This window comes from Manihot esculenta, chromosome 13, assembly GCF_001659605.2.
Source record: "Manihot esculenta cultivar AM560-2 chromosome 13, M.esculenta_v8, whole genome shotgun sequence".
Lineage (NCBI taxonomy): Eukaryota > Viridiplantae > Streptophyta > Magnoliopsida > Malpighiales > Euphorbiaceae > Manihot > Manihot esculenta.
Genome location: NC_035173.2, coordinates 31,632,347 through 31,652,847, shown reverse-complemented (window position 1 = coordinate 31,652,847; position 20,501 = coordinate 31,632,347). Strand labels below are relative to the sequence as shown.

Genomic DNA, 20,501 nt, shown 5'->3' with positions numbered 1-20,501 from the left:
CCAATCGACTTGATAAATCCGCAGGGCAGCAGATCCCTAAACATCCAGAATCATGTCCACATGGTGCCGAAGGGAATTAAATGGCCACTTGACGGTGGTAAAGGACACAATATGTCCATACGTACAATCCTGCATGACAATGACAAGATGTACAAGCGCAATACAACAGTTATACGTTACTAAAGGATAAAAGGAAAAAAAATAAAAGGAGTGCATGAGCTAACCAGACCAAACTTACCAAAATACACCTTGAGCCTACCCTCTATTGGATATCAGAACATCACTTTATTTCGTTAATGAACATGCCTTGGGAAGATCTTGCTAATTGCAAACTAAAAAAATATTTGCCAGAGTTCTTAATGGTAAAATTGTCATCAACGAATCTTTTGATAGCCATAATCTTCAATTTAATAGGACTAGTACTTAATACATCATCGATATATACTATAAAGATAATAAAGGAATCACTTGAGTCTTCGGTAAATAAACAATAATCAAAAGAAGATTGAACAAATCCATAAGCAATCATTTTTGTTGTAAGCTCTTTGTTCCATTGTCTACTAGCTTACTTCAAGCCATAGAGAGACCTAACCAATTTGCAAATCTTCCCTTTGGGAGCTTTATCATAACCTTCTGAAGGTATCATATGTAAATAATTTTCTATGAAATTATGTAGGAATGCATTATTGATATCAACTAGGTGGATTGGCCAAGTAAAGGCAGTAGCCACAACAAGAACACTCTAACAATTACTAATTTTGCAACTGGAGAGAAATCATCAATGTAATTAATACCAGCCACTTGATTATATCCTTTTGCCACAAGTGTTGCTTTAAATTTGTCTATTGTCGATCAACCCTATACTTGAGCTTATATACCCATTTAGAAGTAATAACCTTCTTCCCAGGTGGCAAATCAGTAATGATCCATGGTTTATTCAATTCTAGAGCTTCAAGTTTAGTTTGCATTGCTGCTACACATCTAGGATCTAATTGAGTAATCTTAAAAGATTTTGGTCCTTGAGTAGTAGATACATTGGCAATAAAAGACAAACGAGAAGTACTAAACTCAAATGGCTAAAAAGACAGGTCTTAAACAGAAGAGACAAAGTCTTGGAGTCAAGAAAGTTGAGTATAAATTTTGCTACTCCTCCTAATAGGAACTGAAGGAGCATGTGGTAGGTGGAAAAGTTTTGGGTGAAGAAGATGAAGATGAGAGATATGAAAGAGACATGGTTAAGGAGGGTGATGACAAACTGGAGGGTGAAGAGACAATAGGCTCAGTAGGAAATGAGTCAATGTTATCATTATCAGACTCAATAACAAGAGGTAATGATATGGAAGGAGCTGAAGAGGTGTAGTTTAGGTAGGAAAAGATATTCTCGTGAAATTGTACATCCCTAGAGACAAACACTTTGCAAGTTGCTAGATCCATAACTTTGTAAGCTTTGTAACCCATTGCATAACCTAGAACCAAACACTTCACACCCCTCACATCAAATTTGTCTCTATGAAATTCTATATTGTTAGCAAAGTATAGACATCCAAAGGTTCTCAAGTTACTATAATAAGACATTTTATTATGCAAAACCTTATAAGAAGATTTCTGATTGAGCACTGGAGTATACATTTTATTGATCAAATAAGTGATTGTTAAAACACAGTCTTTTTAAAAAGCTTTAGGCAAGTGTGCTTGAAATAATAAAACCCTGGCAACCTCCAAAAGGTGCTTATATTTCCTTTCTGCTACTCCATTATATTGTGGAGTGTAAGCACATGCCTTTTGATGCAAACTACCCTTGCCATGAAAGTATTTGTTCAAACATGAATTAAGGAATTCACCTCCATTATTAGTTCTACTCTTCTGCACTTTAGACTAAAACTGATTTCTATCATAACTATGAAATTGATCACAACGGAAGCAACAACCAGTTTATTTAGGAGCAAATATGTCTAAGTACTCCTACTATATTCATCAACAATTGTGAGAAAGTAATGAGTTCTTGTTAGATAAACACATTTAAATGGTCTCCATAAATCCATGTTTAACAACTCAATGATCCTTACAAAATTAATTGCACTTTTAAGAAAGGGCTACCTCTGCAGCTTAGACAAAGAATAAATATAATAAAATGTGTTGCGAAGTACATTATTAGGTATAGAGGTAATGTATGACAACTTCTATTTAAACAGCTGGCCCATCTTTGATGCCACACCTCTGTCGAAATGCCTTGAATAGAGGAAGACACATTATTTGCATCTGCTAGAAAACTTCTAAGTTGAATCATAGTATTAAAAGAATCTTTATTAAGAAGATAGAGTCCATTTTGTAGCCTGCCTACTGCTAACACTACTTTACTTCATTAATCCTGCAGAGTGCAATGATTACTATTAAATTGAACAACCACATTTGAACATTGACCCAATTTGCTTACTAAAAGTAAGTTATGCTTGAAGTTTGGAATATATAGTATATCATGCAATTTTAAAGTTGGAGATAAAGAAATAGTTCCTGAATGCATGACTTGCTTTGAGATTCATTAGGTAACATAATAGGTTGACAAAAATCTTTCTTTATTGGTTTATCAAACAAATCTAAGTTGTAATACATGTAACTTGTTGCACCTGCAAACCAAGTGCCTATTTGTAAAACACTAATAGAATGAATAGAGTTACCTGCAAACTTTGAGAAATCCATGCCTCCATACTCCATTGCCTTTCCTTTCATGTAGTTAGAGATCTCTTATTAGATTATTGATGTTATGCTTGTTGTCCACTCAATAAGAATGGTGCCCATATTTGATACCCATTTATTGTTTTTTGTAACTGCAAATGCTTGATTCTTGCCATTAGAGTTAGATTTTTTCTGCTCAAGTTCTTTATATCAGTCAGGATAACCATTAATCTTGAAATACGTATCTCTAATATGTCCTAAGAGTTTGCAAAAATCACAATACCTTATTTCCTTCCTTCATAGTCTCTCTTCTTGAAAATAATTTTACTAGCCTTATTCTCCCTATTTCCTTCCTTCTTAAAGGTTTGTCCCTTCACCATCATGGTGGAAGCATTAAATTCCATTAATTATATAACAATGTTAAGCTCTCTTTTTTTCTCCACCCCCAACACCATTGAATAAGCCTTATTTACTTAAGGCAATGGATCAAAAATCAAGATTTAGTTCTTAATATGCTCATATTGATCACTGAATCTTAGCAAAAACTGCATGAGTTTGTCTTCATTCTCCCTCTCTAAGTACATTTTAGAAACCTCATAATTACACACAATCATAGGATTCAATGCTCCAAGTTTATCCCAAAGCTTCTTCAATTTAGTGAAATACACATCTACTGTCACACAGTGCATTGAGTAAAACTATTTATTTGTCTTTTTAATTGATATACCAGTGATTCATTACTCTCTCCAAATCTCTCATTCAATTCAAACCACAGATCCTTAGTAGTATTTGCATTGAGAAAGGCCTCTACTAGCTCTTTTAAAATAGAATTCAAGATCCATGAGCTCATCATACTATCGGCTCTCATCTACTTCTCATGCTCAAATGTACCAATAGTAGGCACCTTAACACTACTATTGATGAAGCCTAGTTTATCCTTATCTCTCAAGCCTAGATTATCAGAGTTTTGTGGCAACATTAGATCTAAATCCATTTCCATATGATTTTTTACACTTTGTGGATTCCTTCCTTCTTCAGTTGTGCTAGAACTTGCTTCCGCGATTGTTGCTTTTTAGAGGAAAAAAAAAACAAGAATTCTCAAAAAATGAAAATAACCGTCTCACAAACCAAAAAGCGAGACTCTAATACAATGTGCAATTAACAAATCGAATGAATTTTATTCAATCATTGTGAGGGTATTTATACACAGGAATAGAGCATACTATCACGTGGAAGAGCAAACAAAAAACAACAAACTTTTCTCGCCTATAAAACTAAGAAGCAAACTATCTAATGAAACGGTGCATATAACTAGCTCTCCTTTCTTTTCTTACATTCAAAATGCAACACAACTTCATTAAATCTCAATGTGATGTATATTAATTTATTGGCCCATTAAATAAAAAAATTGTACTTCATATCAACGATATTAAATAAAATGAGAAATTATATGTTTTACTTTATGAAATTTTTTTTAAACATTTTAAATTTTTATTAATTTACTCTATATATATATATATATATATATATATATAAGAATAAAAGTAAATAATAGGATTAATAAAAAAGAACATTATTGAAAGGGAAAATTACTTTTTAGTCCCTGAAGTTTAACGTAATTAACACTTTTGTCCCTCTATTTTGGCGACCCAACACTTAAGTCCCTCACTTTCTTTTCTGTCCAAATTCGTAGTCCTTCCGTCAAAAATAGCCGTTTGGAACACGTGAATTGACAAAATTAACCCTCACTAAAAATCCCGCTATTTCAAAATCACAAAATCCAAACCCAAATGCCTCTTCTTCTTCTTCTTCTTACCCTTTCTGCAACTTCTTCTTCTTCTTCTTCTTCTTCTTTCTTCTTCTTCTTCTTCCTAACCTTTTTGCAACTTCTTTCTTCTTCTTCCTCTTCTTCTTCCTACCCTTTTTGTAACTTCTTCTTTTTCTTCTTTCTTCTTCTTCTTCCTACCTTTTCTGCAACTTCTTCTTCTTCTTCTTCTTCTTCTTCTTCTTCTTCTTCTTCTTCTTCTTCTTCTGCAACTGGAGAAAGCATGAAAGAGAAAAAAATAGGAATTTCACATTGAGAGAAGGGTATTTTTGAAAAAAATTATCACCTCTCACCTTTGACTCTTTGACCAAACGGTTTAAATGGACGGAAGGACTACGAATTTGGACGGAAAAAAAAGTGAGGGACTCAAGTGTTGGGTCGCCAAAATAGAGGGACAAAAGTGTTAATTACGTTAAACCTCAGGGACTAAGAAATAATTTTCCCTTATTGAAATAAAAATATGTGTTGTAAGGATTATTTTATTAATAAAAAAATTTTAAGGATTATATTATAATTTACTATTAACTTTTTAAATTTAATTTAATCATGCTTTATTTTTAAAATCTAAAATTTTATATATAAATATAAATTAATATAAATATTTAAATTTTTTATTTAATAGTCCTATAATAAACTAAAATTATGAAAATAATTAAAAAGTACTAGTTAAAAGTAGTAATATTTGTTAATTATTAAGCATTTCAGTTGTTTAAAAAAATTATTATTTAATCATTATAATTTAATAAAATTAATTATTTAATTTTTTATTTTAAAAAATTCATTAAATAATTTTATATTTTCACATTGTTAATGTTAAATTGACAAGTTATATGTTATTTTTAAATTACATGAATTAAATAATTTTTTAAATTATATATAATAATAGAAAATAAAATATTTTAGTCATTTCCATTATACTATCAGCTTAAATTAATGGAAAGTTTAAATAGTTAATATGTTTAAAACGATATGGATTATTATTTCGTGTGTTTTTTTAAATATAATGACTAAATAATTAGTTTTAATATAATATAAGGACTGAATGGTAATTTTGCTTTTTAAAAATAAAAGCATTTTGGTTGATTCTTTTTCTATTAAACTTTATTTCCAAAAATGAAGAGCAAAATGCGCAGGTCTAAGAACCCTAGCTAAGCTTCCCTGTTCTCACTACACAACTCCAAAATCTCTATTTTGCTGACCCAATACTATAAACCCTCAAAAAGTCTCCATAGCAATGCACTCCATAACCCCTAAAATGAGCTCCAAATCCCTAATCAGACTCTTCACCATCACTCCAAAACCCTTCTCACGATCCCTCTGCACTGCTTCTGCAACCTCCACCGCCTCCGAGACTCGAACCCAGAAACTTGAGCGCATTGCCGACGAGCTCCTTGATCTCACTAAGCTTGAGAGGCACGACTATGCGATTCTATTCCGCCACAAAATGGGCCTCCATCGTTATGGCCCCGCTCTCTCTGGAGCCGGTTTATCAGGGCCGGCTGCCCCTGGATCCGCGCCGGCGGATGCCAAGCCCGCAGCTGAGAAGACGGCTTTCGACATTAAACTGGAGAAGTTCGATGCTGCGGCGAAGATCAAGATTATAAAAGAAGTTAGGACCTTTACAGATTTGGGTTTAAAGGAGGCTAAGGATTTGGTGGAGAAAGTGCCTGTGGTTTTGAAGAAAGGCGTCACTAAAGAGGAGGCCAATCCCATTCTTGAGAAGCTTAAAGAATTGGGGGCCACTGTGGTACTGGAATGAAATATTTTCCCTTCTTTTTTTTTTCTCTTTGGTTGTCTGTAATTTTTGTTCTGGTGTAGAATACTACAATCTTTAGCATAATTGATAAATGGAAATCATTATTGGAGCTCTAACTTGGCAAGTTGGTATTAGTGTTTTTCCTGGATTTTTTTTTCTGCTGCTCAGATTGTTAAGTTTGAGGTGATTATATGCTCCATTTTTAGCTTTGAGCTTTGATATTGACTAACAATGAAAAGCATTCCTGTATGAATTCAAGGGGCTAGTTGTTCATGCAAGAGAGATGCTATTCCTTTTGAAATTAGATCATCTTGAACTTCTTACAGCTTGTTGTTAGAGACTATGAGTTTATTTTGGCATGTAGAATTGTTAAACTATGTTTATGTCTTTGTTAATCCTTAGAAGCTTTAGCCTAGCTAGGTGCAACGAAAACATTATCCTTTTAGTGTTTGTGATAAATGACAATGTCAGGGTGAATATTAAGGATTCAAATTCTGGTCTTATTCTAGAGTTTTTATTAATCCTTAGAGGCTTCACCATATGTTTATGCCATTAGAATAAAATTTTTGTAACTTCTGACCGAGGGAATTCTCCTTTCTTTATCTTTCTCCAAATTGATACCGGGATTCATTGTATAACGGATTGAACCGTGCATAATTTCATTTTTTCCTGGGTTTGTGATGATTGCTGTATTTCTTACCATAATGCTTATGGTTATGGATGCAAACGCATTCTTTCATGGTATAAGTTTTGCTAGTTTTGAAGAGCAAACAGTTGTTTCAGCCTAAAATGCTTGTTCACCCTTCACGGCATGTGATCATTTGAAATTAGTAAGGTAAGTAGAATGACACGTAGTTAACCGTTTTGAACTGTGCATTGTGAATTTTACTGTTGGTAACTGCTTTGAAGTATCATTTAGAGGTTACAATGGAGTTACAAGCTCTAACATGGTCAGTCTTAGTGTCATTCTACATGGTTGTTTTTTTAGTCATATGACACATGGTTGTTTTGTTAGTCATTTAAGAAGGGAGGTTGATGTACGGTATAAATGGCACCATAAGAAAAGTGGGGTTTAATTGGTTAAAAAAAAAGATAGGATGCAATTGTAAAAATTTAAAAATGGTAGGGTTTTTTTAGTGTTTATCTTTTTTTTTATTCAATTATTTGTATTGATTTTATCACTAAAATGAGTTGTTACTAGTTACTCCTATGGTGGTTTTTTACAAAGTAGAATTTACTTTATTAGAAACAAAGTTTTTGTAGAATTTCCTTGAGATGATAAAGTATCAACAATCAATTGCATCAGTTACTATCCATTTTAGGGACTGCAGCCTCTATCCTTGAAATCTAAAGGCAAAATTGAAAAGGTTGAATGAATGTTCATTTTCTTTCTCTTAAAAAGAAGATATGTTTTTAGTTCTTTTATAAATAATAATCAAGCTAAACACAAATTTTTTTGATAAAAAAATAAAATTTCTGATTATTCATAACTTAATGGAAGTATATATAATGTAATTTCATATATTTTACTATTATTTAAAAATATCAAATTTTATTTTTGAATTTAAATTTATCTTTAAATAAAATTATCATTGGATCATAATTTTAGAATATGAGCTACGTTATTCTTAACTTATTAAATTTTATTTGATCCTATTAATGGTTTGAAGGCGAATATAAATAAAAATAAGAAAAGTTGACATTTTTTTCTCATGGAAAGAAGCATTGGGCATTGTTAGCCAATTCTTGCTTGCATATTTTGTATTCATCTCATTTTAAAACCACAGTTCTTGAGAGACGTGCATAAATCGTTTTTGATAAGGAATCTCCCAGCTATGATGTTTTTTCAGCTTGAAAGGCTTCATTTCCACGAACGGACGATAATGAAATTGTGGTTTACCTCTGAACTATAACAATGAAATTGGTGTTAGTGTTTATGTGAAAACTGTTATTAAAATATTTTTTTTAAATGCATTAATTAAAAAATATAAAAATAATTTAAAATAAACTCCATTATTCAATAGTTAGTTTGGATCAAATTTAAATTTAAACTATTTTTTTATTATAAAATATAATTAATTAATTTTATAATTAAATTCAATGCAAATCATATATTTTTTTTATTAGTTAACTAATAATTAACCATTCAAACCATTTATTAGCACCATACTCTATTAATTTTTTTTTTGAAAGCAACCATACTCTATTAATTATTAAAACTAACTAATTAATTAATGGTATAAAATACAATAAAAAATCATTCGATCTCAACTGTAAATTTATTAATATAATAAAAATAAATTGAAAAACGTAAATTAAAAAGTATTATAAAAAATTAAATAAAAATAAAATCATTACATTTCACAATAAATATTTAATTAATTTTATAAATTATATACTTTTAAATTTTGTAAACTAAAAAAAAACTTAATTTTAAAATAAAAATTATAACTTTAATTTTAATTTTTCAGAAATTAAAAAATTAAAATAAAAAATTAAATAATTTCTGTATATTATTTTAATTATTTTTAGAAATATGACTAATTTAGTTTTATATAAATTAAAAAATAAAATATATTTTACATATTATTTTAACTCTTTAAAAAACGTGGTTATTTTTAAATTTTACATGAATTAAAAATTAAAATAATTTATACATATTAATTTATGATTAATTTTAATTTTATAGAAATTAAAAAATTATTTCACCTAAAATAATTACAGAAAAATAAAATAATATATCTATAAAAAATACTGTAGATATAAAAATATGATTAATTTTTAATTTTTTAAAAATTAAAAAATAAAAAAAATTGAATTGAGATATTACATTTCTAATAATAATAGAGATAAAAAAGGTCTACTTAATATTATATTTAAACTAAACATAAAAATTTTTAAAAAAAGATAGAATTAAAATTTAAGATGTATAATTGAATATAAAATGGTTATTTATTTGGTTAATCAACAAAAATCAACATAGAACTATATAAATTGAGTAAAATATTTAAATTAATCCAATATAATTATTTAATTAAGTTTATTGAAATTTTACATGCTTAAGAGGATTTTATTATTATTAAACTTAAACCCGTTGGCATTTATTGTTTGTGAATCAAAATCTATATATAAGGGGCAAAGGATTTCCTTTTTCCTTTGAACTCGAGCATACACAATGGCGAGGTAGTGGAGTCAAATGACCTTTTAGACTTTATATGTACACGTTATTGACCTTTTGATCTGTCGATTGGCTTCTCATTAGGCTAAAAGTGATTGAAAAGCTGGGAGCTCTTCATTGCTACTCTCTCTGTTCCGCATCACATTGGCTATAGTCGTTCTCATCCTAGGGTTTTTAGGTTGAGCTGGTTTATTTCAATTGGTTTGATTTGTAATGGGTTGATTCCGTAATGGGTTTAATTGGGCTTTCTAGGCTTATCTCTTGCTCTCTAAGCCTTGGAATGCAAATTCAGTTGAAAAAAAAAAGGGTTGCATGTGAAACTAACATAAAGGATAAAAAATTCTATTGATGTTCTATTTGTAAAACATTCATGTAATAGTGTTGCTCATAATCTGGCACAGAAAATCTTCACTTCCCTTCTTTTGCCAGGAATCTTGTAAGTCAATTGTACTTTATCAAAGGTTTAATCCTTCTTAATGCACTCATTTTTATCTTTTGGCAAAAAAAAAAAGTCCAATAAGCTCCAAAAATAAATATGAAGTGGGTAGGCAAATAAACAAACAAATGCCTGTCCAAGAAACAAATGAGAAGACACAAAAGGGTTGAAGGAGACAGAATGGAGTGAGAAGTTTTTGAAGAACTAAAAGTAAAGCTTCAACAAAATTGGCTTGTAATTTATAAATTGAACAAAATGATTAAAATTCTTTGCTTAATTACATGAATATTATCTTGTTTACTTGCCTTAAGTAGTATAAATTTTAATCTAATCATGTAAAAATTATTTCAATCCACTTAGTTTGATATTAATCTAATATTCTATTATGTTTCAACCCATTTAGTTTGACATCATTCTCATACAATTGCATGTTTTTTTCTTAAGAATTGAATTGAATTATAAAATGGATAATTTCGGATAAATGAAGCAATTATTTAATGCGTTCCAAAATATGAAAACCCTTCAAAGACGATTGCAAATCTTTTTAAAGGTTATATATACACACACACACGTGTGCATGGCTAAGCACTGAGCATGCATATGAACAAGTATGCACATATGCATGGAGAGAAAAGAGATAAATGCATTCAACGTAAATCACTCTTCCACTGGATTGACTAACCATTAAAAATACATGCATATAATAGCCAATCTCGTGTTCTATTTCTGATTATCTACTCTTTGCCTCATTATAAAGTTTTGAATAAAAAAACAGAAAAAAACTATATATTTCCAACCAAAGAACATGTCTTCATAGTTTAATATTGCATTTGCGAGATTTTATAAGACTATCCACATTTACAGTTATATACAAAATAGGGGATTTATACTGCTGCACCTGAAAAATCCGAAGCATGTTCTCATGCCCACATCCACTTGAAGAACTCAAGTCACTGCAAAAGATACAAGGGGGGATTAACAGCAACAAGGAACACAGGTAATGGTTCTTTCTCTTTGTTATCAGTCATGATTTCAATTTGTTGTGGGGAGGAAGTATTTGATTTTATGGATTTGTACTGTTCAATGGAAGGAAGTGTCATTGTTGTGCAGTAATGGTGGAGAAAGCTAGGGGAGAGAGAGAGAGAGAACTGATCACCATGAAAGCCGGGGAGAAAATTTGCTAACAAAATCAAAATTAGGGACAACTTGTGTATTTTGACATGCCTCAAGGACAGTTTCATAAAATATCCAAGAAAATAAAAATAAAAGGACGAAAAGAAAAAAGATAAAAATGAATACCATATTTATGAGAGGAGAAAATTGGCTAAGCTGTTATAGACTATACCAAATTACTGGCTAAACCTGAAAAGTTGAAACCAGGGGAGACAATAGAAATTATTCTAGGAACAAGAATATTCTGTTCTTCATAAAACTCAAATCGTTCAATATTTCACATGTATGGTGAAAAATATTGGATTTGCCAGACTCAAACTAGGACCGAATTGAATTTTCCTGATTGCTGGATAAAATTTAATGAAGTTCAGCATATATTCTTTGAAAAAAATTTAAAAAATAAAAAATAGAAGATAGAAAATAAAACATAACCCGGGAAAATGATAAAAAAATTTCAAAACTCTGGCCACCAGAATTTTTCATTTTGTGGGGCTCACATATAAAGTAAAAACAAGGAAAATATTTCCTAACTAGAATATTTATTTGCAGCTTATGGTAAAATATACCTTTAGGAAGAGTTGCTGAGAACAGCATTTAATAGATGGCGAGTCCTATACTTGAATGCCTTCACCGCAGCTTTGGCAAAAACTTGTGCTGCTTCTGCTTCAGCTTCTGCTGCCTCAGCCTCCCTAGCTGCCTCTTCAGCTTCTGCAATTGCAGCTTCTGCCTCTGCAACTGCCTTTGCTGCAGCTGCAGCAGCCTCTAGGGCAGTCATGCCCCTAATCTTTGATAGCTCTTGATCAACCTGGGATTTAGTCAGGATTCTCGTGTTACTCTTCTCTGATTTTGGAGAATCCTTCTGCTTTCCCTCTGCAAGCAAGTGAGGAGAGTTTCTTCTCACTTCAGAAACTGCTGAACTAGGTGCAATCCTGTACTTATGCTTTACCTGTCATTTGTCAAAACACACACAGAAACAAGAAGATTATATGTTCCGCTGAATGTTCATATTCTTTCTAACATTATTTTCCAGTTTTATGGGCTGAAAAACACTATGAAAAGTCCTTTCCATCTTATGAATGTGTTATTGATTCCACAACAGCTGGCCATTATTCTTTAAACTGAATTTTTAATGTCCCCATCCACAACATTCCAAAACCATTTTTCACCACAATTTCACTTTGCTGCACCGTAAGTGTACGACTTCTAGAAATTAGATTGAAACAAGGGGGAAAAAGAAGAGGAACCAATAGTTGCTTTGCAGGCAGTGGACTAATTTTAATTAGCTTCACAAGGTCAGAAAATGTTCATGATTGATGACACTAAACAAAGTGATTATGAAGGAAAGAGTTGAAACAGCAGAAGAGAGAAGATAAAAGTTGATATCTAGGAAATCAGTTCGCTTGAAGAATTTAAGGCTTAGAGATTATACCCAGTTTATTATAGGTCTATTGCAACAGAATTATAGAGAAAGAAGCAAAGGACTACGCGAAAAGAATCAGCAGAATGATAGATGTATACTACTGATGTTTTCAATGTATATATTGAAAAGAGTCAGCAGAATTATGGATGTATGTTACTGATGTTCTCAATATATATAATGTGTACATATGTGTGTTTTCTACTGTGGACACTTATTCTTTGATTTCCAAAAAGGAAACTTTTTTGATCAAGCCATGATAAAGGAGCAGCCTGCAGCATAAGATTACCTTGACCAACTTTCCATTTGCAGTCAGAAGCTTTAAATTTCCTGCCAATAACTTCCTGAGATCTGAGGGTGCCCAGTATTTTTCCTACAAATTTAAAAGCTTATAAGGTCAAAATCAGTTTGAATATATATATATATACATATATATGTATATATATTAGCATATAGAAAAAAAGGAGAAATGGCAGTATTGATTTTATTTTATATTTTTCTAAGCTCTGCAGACACAATTATTTACTCATGGATACAGTTCATTTTAAATTCAAAACAAAAACTCTGCTTTTCATTATTTCCATGGATAATTATTAGGAAGGGAGAAAAGGAGGCTGTGAGAGACCAAGCAAGTGTAGATGAGAGAGGGAGCAGAGCAAAGATGATAATGTCTTCACGTTATGCAAGCATGCAGTATCACTTCCCTTAGTATTTCATCCAACAGAGTAAACCAGACAAATCTCTCCAAACTAGAACTAAAATAGATATGCATGAATGTACCTCTATGTACAAAGCAATTGAAGCCCTGTCAGAACCACTTGGCTCCTTCAATGTTGTAATAGCCTCTAATATTAGATTATCCAACCTACAACCACCAAAGTTTGTTCCAATAAATCAATGTCATGGATGGCATTTTCTACACAAGCAAACTATCCTATTTCACCTATCACCATTTAAACAATAATCTCTACTTTTAAATTCTCCTAAAAAATATGCAACCACTTGCATAGTTTTCCACCACAAATGAATTTGAAATGATTAGATACGGGATCTATATTCCCTAGTTGTCATATCAATGACACCAGGGCAATCAGCGCACTAAAGTGATTGGAAAAAGATAAAGTGGCAGGGAAAAACAAATAAGTCATAAGAACCGGATAACATTTCGCAGACAGAGCTGTTTTCAGCCTTATAGTAGAAGGAATTTTATTAACAGTGCTAATGAATCTAAACAGTTATCTGTTTCAAATATAATGCTCCCAAAAGTAATCATTCTTGTGCTACCCATTTTTGCTGCTTTTAATTCAGTTTTTGAATTCATGGAGCTCATGAATCAGTCTATCAGTGCACCTAAGAATTGCCTAAAAGAGCTGTGAGCACCTCATGTAAGAGGACTTATGGGTAAATTTCTTGTGGAATTGATGTGCTCATTACGGTGCCATGAAGATAAAAGAACAACTGAAATATCTCAGACCAACCAATACGAACACAAAAATGTGAGTGTCTCATAACCAAACTAGTTTACAAGACTACTGTTTTTTTTTAGTTGTTTTATTCACCTTCATCTACAAATATATTTCACGCTGAGGATTCTTTTAATTTATAATAGCCTGTTTATGGATTGTTAGTCACAAAGTTGAACCATTCTTTCCTTTACAAGCGAGGCACAGCCCAATCCACTCCCCAGCTTGTCCATGTATACAACGACAACTTGGCTGCATCTATTCAAATATATGATATATAAACCATTAGACATTATTCCTAGAAAAAAAAAATCCAAATTGCAAACCACCATAAAAGATATTCAAGTTGAGTAAAATAACATCGCACAAATATCATGAAATCAGAAGAAATGCAACCTTGCAAGTATTTCTTTTGAACCAACATTCCTCGGTGTTCCACTAGAAACTGCTACAGGCTTAGCATCAACAATTTCTTCATTTCTTTGAACTACAACACTCAAAGCCTTTGTATTATCATCACGTTTAGGGGTCTGTGGAGTCCTTTTAAGGGCAAGCTTAGCCTTCTGCCTGGACCCCCATATTGCAGTTACATTTATATTTCTCCATTTATCCTGTCCAGAAATTAAACTGTATGATTAATATACTAGATAAAGCACCCTGCAAAAACTAAATACATAAGCAATAGCTATTCTTCTGGTACTTTGCAAACTTTGAAGAGGAAAGAATTGTGGCTGGGATTTGAACCTTGAGCTTCTGGATTGAGACAGGCACTTAGCCACCAAACTGTTAACCCTTTTTCTTTTGCATTATTAAGGATGCAGTCAACAGAACCAAATCCAAAACACATAAAAGGAGAAAAAGGTGTGCCTTTTAATGTACATGAATACACATGCTAAAGTTGTTGATCATAAATACCTTCAGATCAACATTTGACCTTAGACGCAGGATGGAACTAAACTCAGGGTCCATAAGTATTGTCCGCCATTTGCCTGTCCCATGCTTAAGCACCCCAGCTTTAAGAGCTGCCTCTTCTTCTGCTGTCCACTTCTGCTTAGGAGCACCCATCAAGGGAGGTTCAACGCCCTCAAAGAAAATATCTGCACAGTTGAATTCTGCCACATTTTCAGCTACTACGGCCATATAAACATGATCAAACACTAAATAGTACCTCAACCTTTGGACATACTTCCATCAAATTACACAACCAAAAACAAGCATTTAAATTAACAGGAAATATGTAACAAGAAGAGAGTATAAAAAAACGTGAAACAATAGCCCCGCAAGTTGAGCCTCTAGAGCCAGTAACAAATTCCTCCAACATTGCAGTTGGGGATGCATACCAGTGTAGAAAATTGTATAAAAAAATTAATTTGCCTACTCTTGTAGTGACAAATTGAAATCGATACCACTCCGATAAGCTGGAATCAAGCAACAAGGTATTTAAGCTCAACTTGATACACCAGAAATTTTCCTTCAATACCCATTTCAACAATGGATGTTTATAAATTATGTCAATATTAGGTCCAATCAAGCTTTTGCTCTACAGACATCGCATAAGAAAGACAAAACAAAAACACTTATCACATAGAACCAGGAAACCCAATATGGCAAGAACTCCTGTTGCTGTGTAGGTAGACCTGAATCCTGAGTCAATTAAAATCCAGGAAATTTTACTCAAGATCACACAAGCAATGCATCAATTCAGCTGATAAATTGAAAAACATAGAATCTGATCATTATTTCTTCGGAAATAAGAAACCAATTAGAAAACCAAATTGATGTGATGTTTTGGGTAGTGGCGTGTGGATAGTACCTGATCGAAAGGAACCAACGACAAGTTGGAAGGGAATGTGAAAGAAGCGAAGAATTCAAATGAGGATCATCCTCAAAGTGTTTATGTTTCTGGATTTGCAGACAAGAAAGTGAAAATCACATATATGAACGGACTTTCATTTTTGGCCGTGCAATGGAAATGTAAAAATGATCTTATGCCTTGTGTTTCTTTCTCTGAAACCATGTAATAAATGCTTCCACTTTGATCCCTAATTTTTTTTTGAATTTGCAAAATAATCCCAATATTGTTGACATAAATCCAAATACACCCAAAATGGCTCAAATATTTCTATCCGGGTTTATTGTTGAGTTTTTTTTAAAAAAATATTAATAAAAGAACTTATTTTATAAGTATTTTGAAAATGGTTAATAGATGGTGTTGAATATGGGGAGAATTACTTTTTCGTTCCTTAAATATATTATAATCAAGGGAAAATTATTTTTTAATTCCTGAAATTTAACATAATTAACACTTCTCTCTCTATTTTGGTGACCCAATACTTAAGTCCCCCACTTTTTCTTTTGTAACGATTCGGGAATCGGACTGCTACCAGCGCTAGAGTTCAGATCGACTTAAGATTATCGTAATCCATAGCAAGCCTAATATACATTATGTTACACCTGATAAAATCTCATACATGATCACACGATATAACAAAAATATAAACATTCCATAAACTAAAACTCGACCTGTACATGTAGCAAAATTGAAATCATAAAACTCATACTAAATCCCTCATCAAATGCTTCAGTATGGTAAACATCACATGTCTCAAACTTAGTTCAAACATAACTCATACTTAAAATTTTTACATAAGGATCATGCAAATAGGGATTTCAAAGATAAAAACTAGGGCAAAACACAATTCTAAAACCATAAAGCAATACATGTCCACATCTATACTATTACAATGGACTATACCAGTAACTCAGCCAACTTTTCCGAGTTAACTCTGATCCTGCAAACCTGAGATTAGGGGAAAAGGATAAGCTACTAGAGTCTAGTGAGCAGAATATAAAAACAGTTCAATAAATATATGATCGAATGAAATAAGTCACAACACAAACAATTCACATCAAGATGGATTTGTCACCAGTAACCCCTCTACAAATTTCAATAGTGTCCAGCTCACGACGGGTGCTCCTTAGGACTTTCTCTTAAACATATCATAATGTTATAGATTATAGGAAGTAAACATATTAATATAAGAAGTAAATATTGATAGATGGGTTAGTTGCTTAATCTTAGGGATTGTATAATCATAGACTTGATTTTCCTTCCTATTTAGATATCGTCTTTTATATATAAATAGGTTGTAATCTTTATTATGAAATACAATAATAAATATTATCTTTCTATATGGTATCAGAGTCATGATAATATTTGTTTCTCACCGTTCACCTAAAGAGAATGCCAAAGTCGCCTTGCAACTCTCTTGTCAGATTTGCAGTTCGTTTGTTGTTTGGGTGTTGGGTGAAGGCTTTTTTTTATACTATTCATTTGGGTTACCTATAAAGAGTAACTTTTGGAGACTTAGGGCTTTATTTATTGGGGTGACCCATAAAAGGATAACATTTGGAGACTTAGAACTCTGTTCATTTGGGTTACCCATAAAAGGGTAACATTTGGAGACTTAGGGCTCTGTTCATTTGGGTTACCCATAAAAGGGTAACATTTGGAGACCTAGGGCTCTGTTCATTTGGGTTACTCATAAAGGGTAACATTTGGAGACCTAGGGCTATGTTCATTTGGGTTACTCATAAAGGGTAATATTTGGAGACTTAGGGCTCTGTTCATTTGAGTTACTTACAAAGGGTAACATTTGGAGTCGTAGGGCTCTGTTCATTTGGTTATCCATAAAGAGTAATATTTGGAGACTTAGGGCTCTGTTCATCATGTATTGTTCACGGGAACTATTTATCGGGTACCGTTCATGAGTACTGTTCATCGGGTACTGCTCACGAGTACTATTTATCGGATACTGTTCATAGATTCGAAATTCTATTCACAGTAAGGTGATTAGTCTTATTAATCATTCTGAATTTGTTAAAGAATTAATGGAGTATTTGGAATTTCTATATTCTAGTAAAGGGAATATTTCTCGTATTTATAATGTGTGTAAGGCGTTTTACCAAGCTGAGAAAATGTGGTCTCCCGTTTTAGTGCTGAACCTGAATGTCGATTTATGGCAAAAACTGTTTGTGAAGTTTTGTGGGTACGTCAATTATTGGAAGAAGTTGGATTCACAAATTCGATGTCTGCTAAGTTGTATGGGACGAGTTGATTATATATGTAACAAGTTGGGCATGATTAACATTTATGCTCCAACTTGAGGGGGAGTATTATAGATTATAGGAAGTAAATATATTAATATAAGAAATAAATATTGATAGATGGGTTAGTTGCTTAATCTTAATGATTGTATAATCATAGACTTGATTTTCCTTTTTGTTTAGATATCGTCTTTTATATAAAAATAGGTTATAATCTTTATTATGAAATACAACAACAAATATTATCTTTCTATAATCATAACATATCCATAATGCCAGGGGCGTAGAATGGGCAACCCTGGTCTTTCTCTTACATAGTGTCAGGGGCATTGAATGGGCAGCTCTGATCTTTCTATATCCGTCATAACATACCATACTCGGTGGCTAGTGGGTCATCCAACATCCATCTATAACAACAGTAAATTATACAATGCATCATATTCGTGAATTTTAATGCAAACAACCTATTACATATACATGGCATTCGTGATGCATGAGCTTGCTTAAAAAGTTTGATTTCCTTTAAAATAATAGATCAATTCAATTCTACTCACCTTTGGCTGACGCTTGCCTAAAACTAATGTAGTTATCTCACTGCAGGCTTCTATGGTCTCACAAGTCCGATTCTACACAGATGGACTCAAATGAGGGACCAAACATAACTTTTACAAACTCTAAACAACTCCCCAAGAAACGCCTAAAGCTTACCAGAACATACATAGAAAACAAATAACAAAAGGCTGGGCAGGGGACTTTCGGCGGCAGGTTCGACAGCCGAAGGTCCATCACAAATCCAAAAGTCCAAACTTTTGGGGGCATGTTTGGCGGCCTAAAGCCTATTACAAATCCGAAAGCCAAACCTTCAGGGGTAGGTTCGACGGCCTAAAGCCCTACACAAATTCAAAGGTTAAAACCTTCGGAGGCAGGTTAGGCGGTCAAAAGGTTGCCTCCCTAAGCAGGTTCGGCGGCCGAACCTTACTTCGGCGGTCGAACCTGGGTTCTGCAGTAAGGCAGAACCCGATTTTGCCCTATACATGCAGCCTCCAAAACTCTTCAAAACTCGCATGCAACGAACTATCAACTACCATAACCACCTAGCACACGATAGGGACCTCAAAACTAGCTCTAAACTCAACATGCATCACAGATTCCCAAGAGAGATGCATCTCAAACCAAAACTAATATAAACCTTAAACATTGGATAAACACTCATGCATGCCCCAAAACTTATAACACTTGATTTAAAAACTTCAAAAAAACATAGAAGAAGCAATGATCAACTTACCTCTTGAAGAAAATGGAACACACAGCAAAAACCACTTGAAGGAAGAGGGGAAAAAGCATTCCGAAGGTCTCCAAAGCCAAGAATTGAAGTTCCAAATCGAATCTTCAACAACAAGATAAAAAACTTGTGAATTCTCCAAGGATTTGAAGAAAAATTCAGCAAGAATTATCAAGAACAAGAAATGGCTTACCTCTGCCCAAAGATGGAGAAAAACTCTCTCGATTTTCGGGCTAGAGGCCTTTTATAGGTGGCTGGAGAAACCACCTTCGACGGCCAAACCTTTAAAACCTTTTCAAAAAGATCCAAAAATTTTCATTTTATGAAAACCCCATTTTCCCTTCTAAAGGTTCCAACTTCGAGATTCTGAATTCCGATTGAGATTCCGTCGGAAAGTGAGAATTCCGACGTTGGAGACTTGCCGGGTATTATACTCTTCCGTCCAAATTCATAGTCATTTCGTCTAAAATAGCCGCTTGGTCAAAGAGTCAAAGGTGAGAGGTGAGAATTTTTTTCAAAAATGCCCTTAATGAGCTTGTTAAAATCCCCTCGACCTGAAATCCCTCCATCTTTCTTCTCTTTCATATCCTCTCTATTTCCTTTTGCCCATTGTTGATTCTCTTTTTTTTTTCTTTCTCTTTTCCATCTTTTTTCTCTATCATATCTTCACTATTTCCATATTTTCACTATTTTCTTTTGGCATGATATATTTGCTCACATTCCAGGCGAAGGTCATAATTTGCAGGAACATTCTATGGTCTTAATAAGAGGAAGTAGAGTAAAGGATTCGCCAAGTGTGAAATCTCATTGTATTCGAGGAGTCAAGGATTTGCTGGGAATTCCGGATCGAAGAAGCGGCAGATCAAAATATGGTGCGAAAAAATCCAAATCGATATGAATGGAAGATGCCTCTAGAACTTGTTTTTCTCTGTCAGTCGAGTTTATTCATTCAAATTCATTGGTTTAATCCGATATAAATCTCATAGTCGAAGAATCCGCTTTTACCTTAGCTTAGGATGAGTTCATAGGCACAGTACAAGTTACATAATCAGAGTGAAAAAGATCCGATGTTCCAGATCCAGATCCGCTACTAGTCTTTACTTCACTAGTCCTTGCTTCAGTTGGTCTACCTACTGTTTGCAAGATCCAAGGTCAGGCATGAAGCTTTGGCTCAGTAGGCATGAAGCAATT

At 32.9% G+C, this 20,501-nt stretch overlaps 2 protein-coding genes across 4 annotated transcripts; one reads left to right on the top strand and one right to left on the bottom strand.

Annotated features, from left to right (window-relative positions):
- Window positions 1–5,586: 5,586 nt before the first annotated feature.
- LOC110629510 (50S ribosomal protein L7/L12) lies at window positions 5,587–6,365 on the top strand. The gene has a single exon (XM_021776515.2). The coding sequence runs from the start codon at window positions 5,733–5,735 to the stop codon at window positions 6,255–6,257; it is 525 nt and encodes a 174-aa protein (XP_021632207.1). The 5' UTR covers window positions 5,587–5,732; the 3' UTR covers window positions 6,258–6,365.
- A 4,126-nt stretch (window positions 6,366–10,491) lies between these two features.
- Window positions 10,492–15,926, bottom strand: LOC110630517 (telomere repeat-binding factor 2). Of its 3 annotated transcripts, XR_002490395.2 has the most exons (8): window positions 15,735–15,926; window positions 14,837–15,018; window positions 14,318–14,532; window positions 13,239–13,323; window positions 12,748–12,831; window positions 11,608–11,987; window positions 11,168–11,230; window positions 10,492–10,821 (listed from the first exon to the last, which is right to left on the bottom strand). XR_002490395.2 is itself a non-coding variant. In XM_021778047.2 (7 exons), exons 2-6 carry the CDS (start codon window positions 14,984–14,986, stop codon window positions 11,610–11,612), a joined length of 912 nt encoding a protein of 303 aa, XP_021633739.1. In that variant the 5' UTR covers window positions 14,987–15,033; window positions 15,735–15,926; the 3' UTR covers window positions 10,492–10,821; window positions 11,608–11,609. The 3 variants fall into 3 exon arrangements, 2 of the variants coding, with proteins under 2 accessions (XP_021633739.1, XP_021633738.1); XM_021778047.2 differs by lacking the exon at window positions 11,168–11,230 and having other exon boundaries at window positions 14,837–15,033; XM_021778046.2 differs by lacking the exon at window positions 11,168–11,230.
- Between the last annotated feature and the right edge of the window lie 4,575 nt (window positions 15,927–20,501).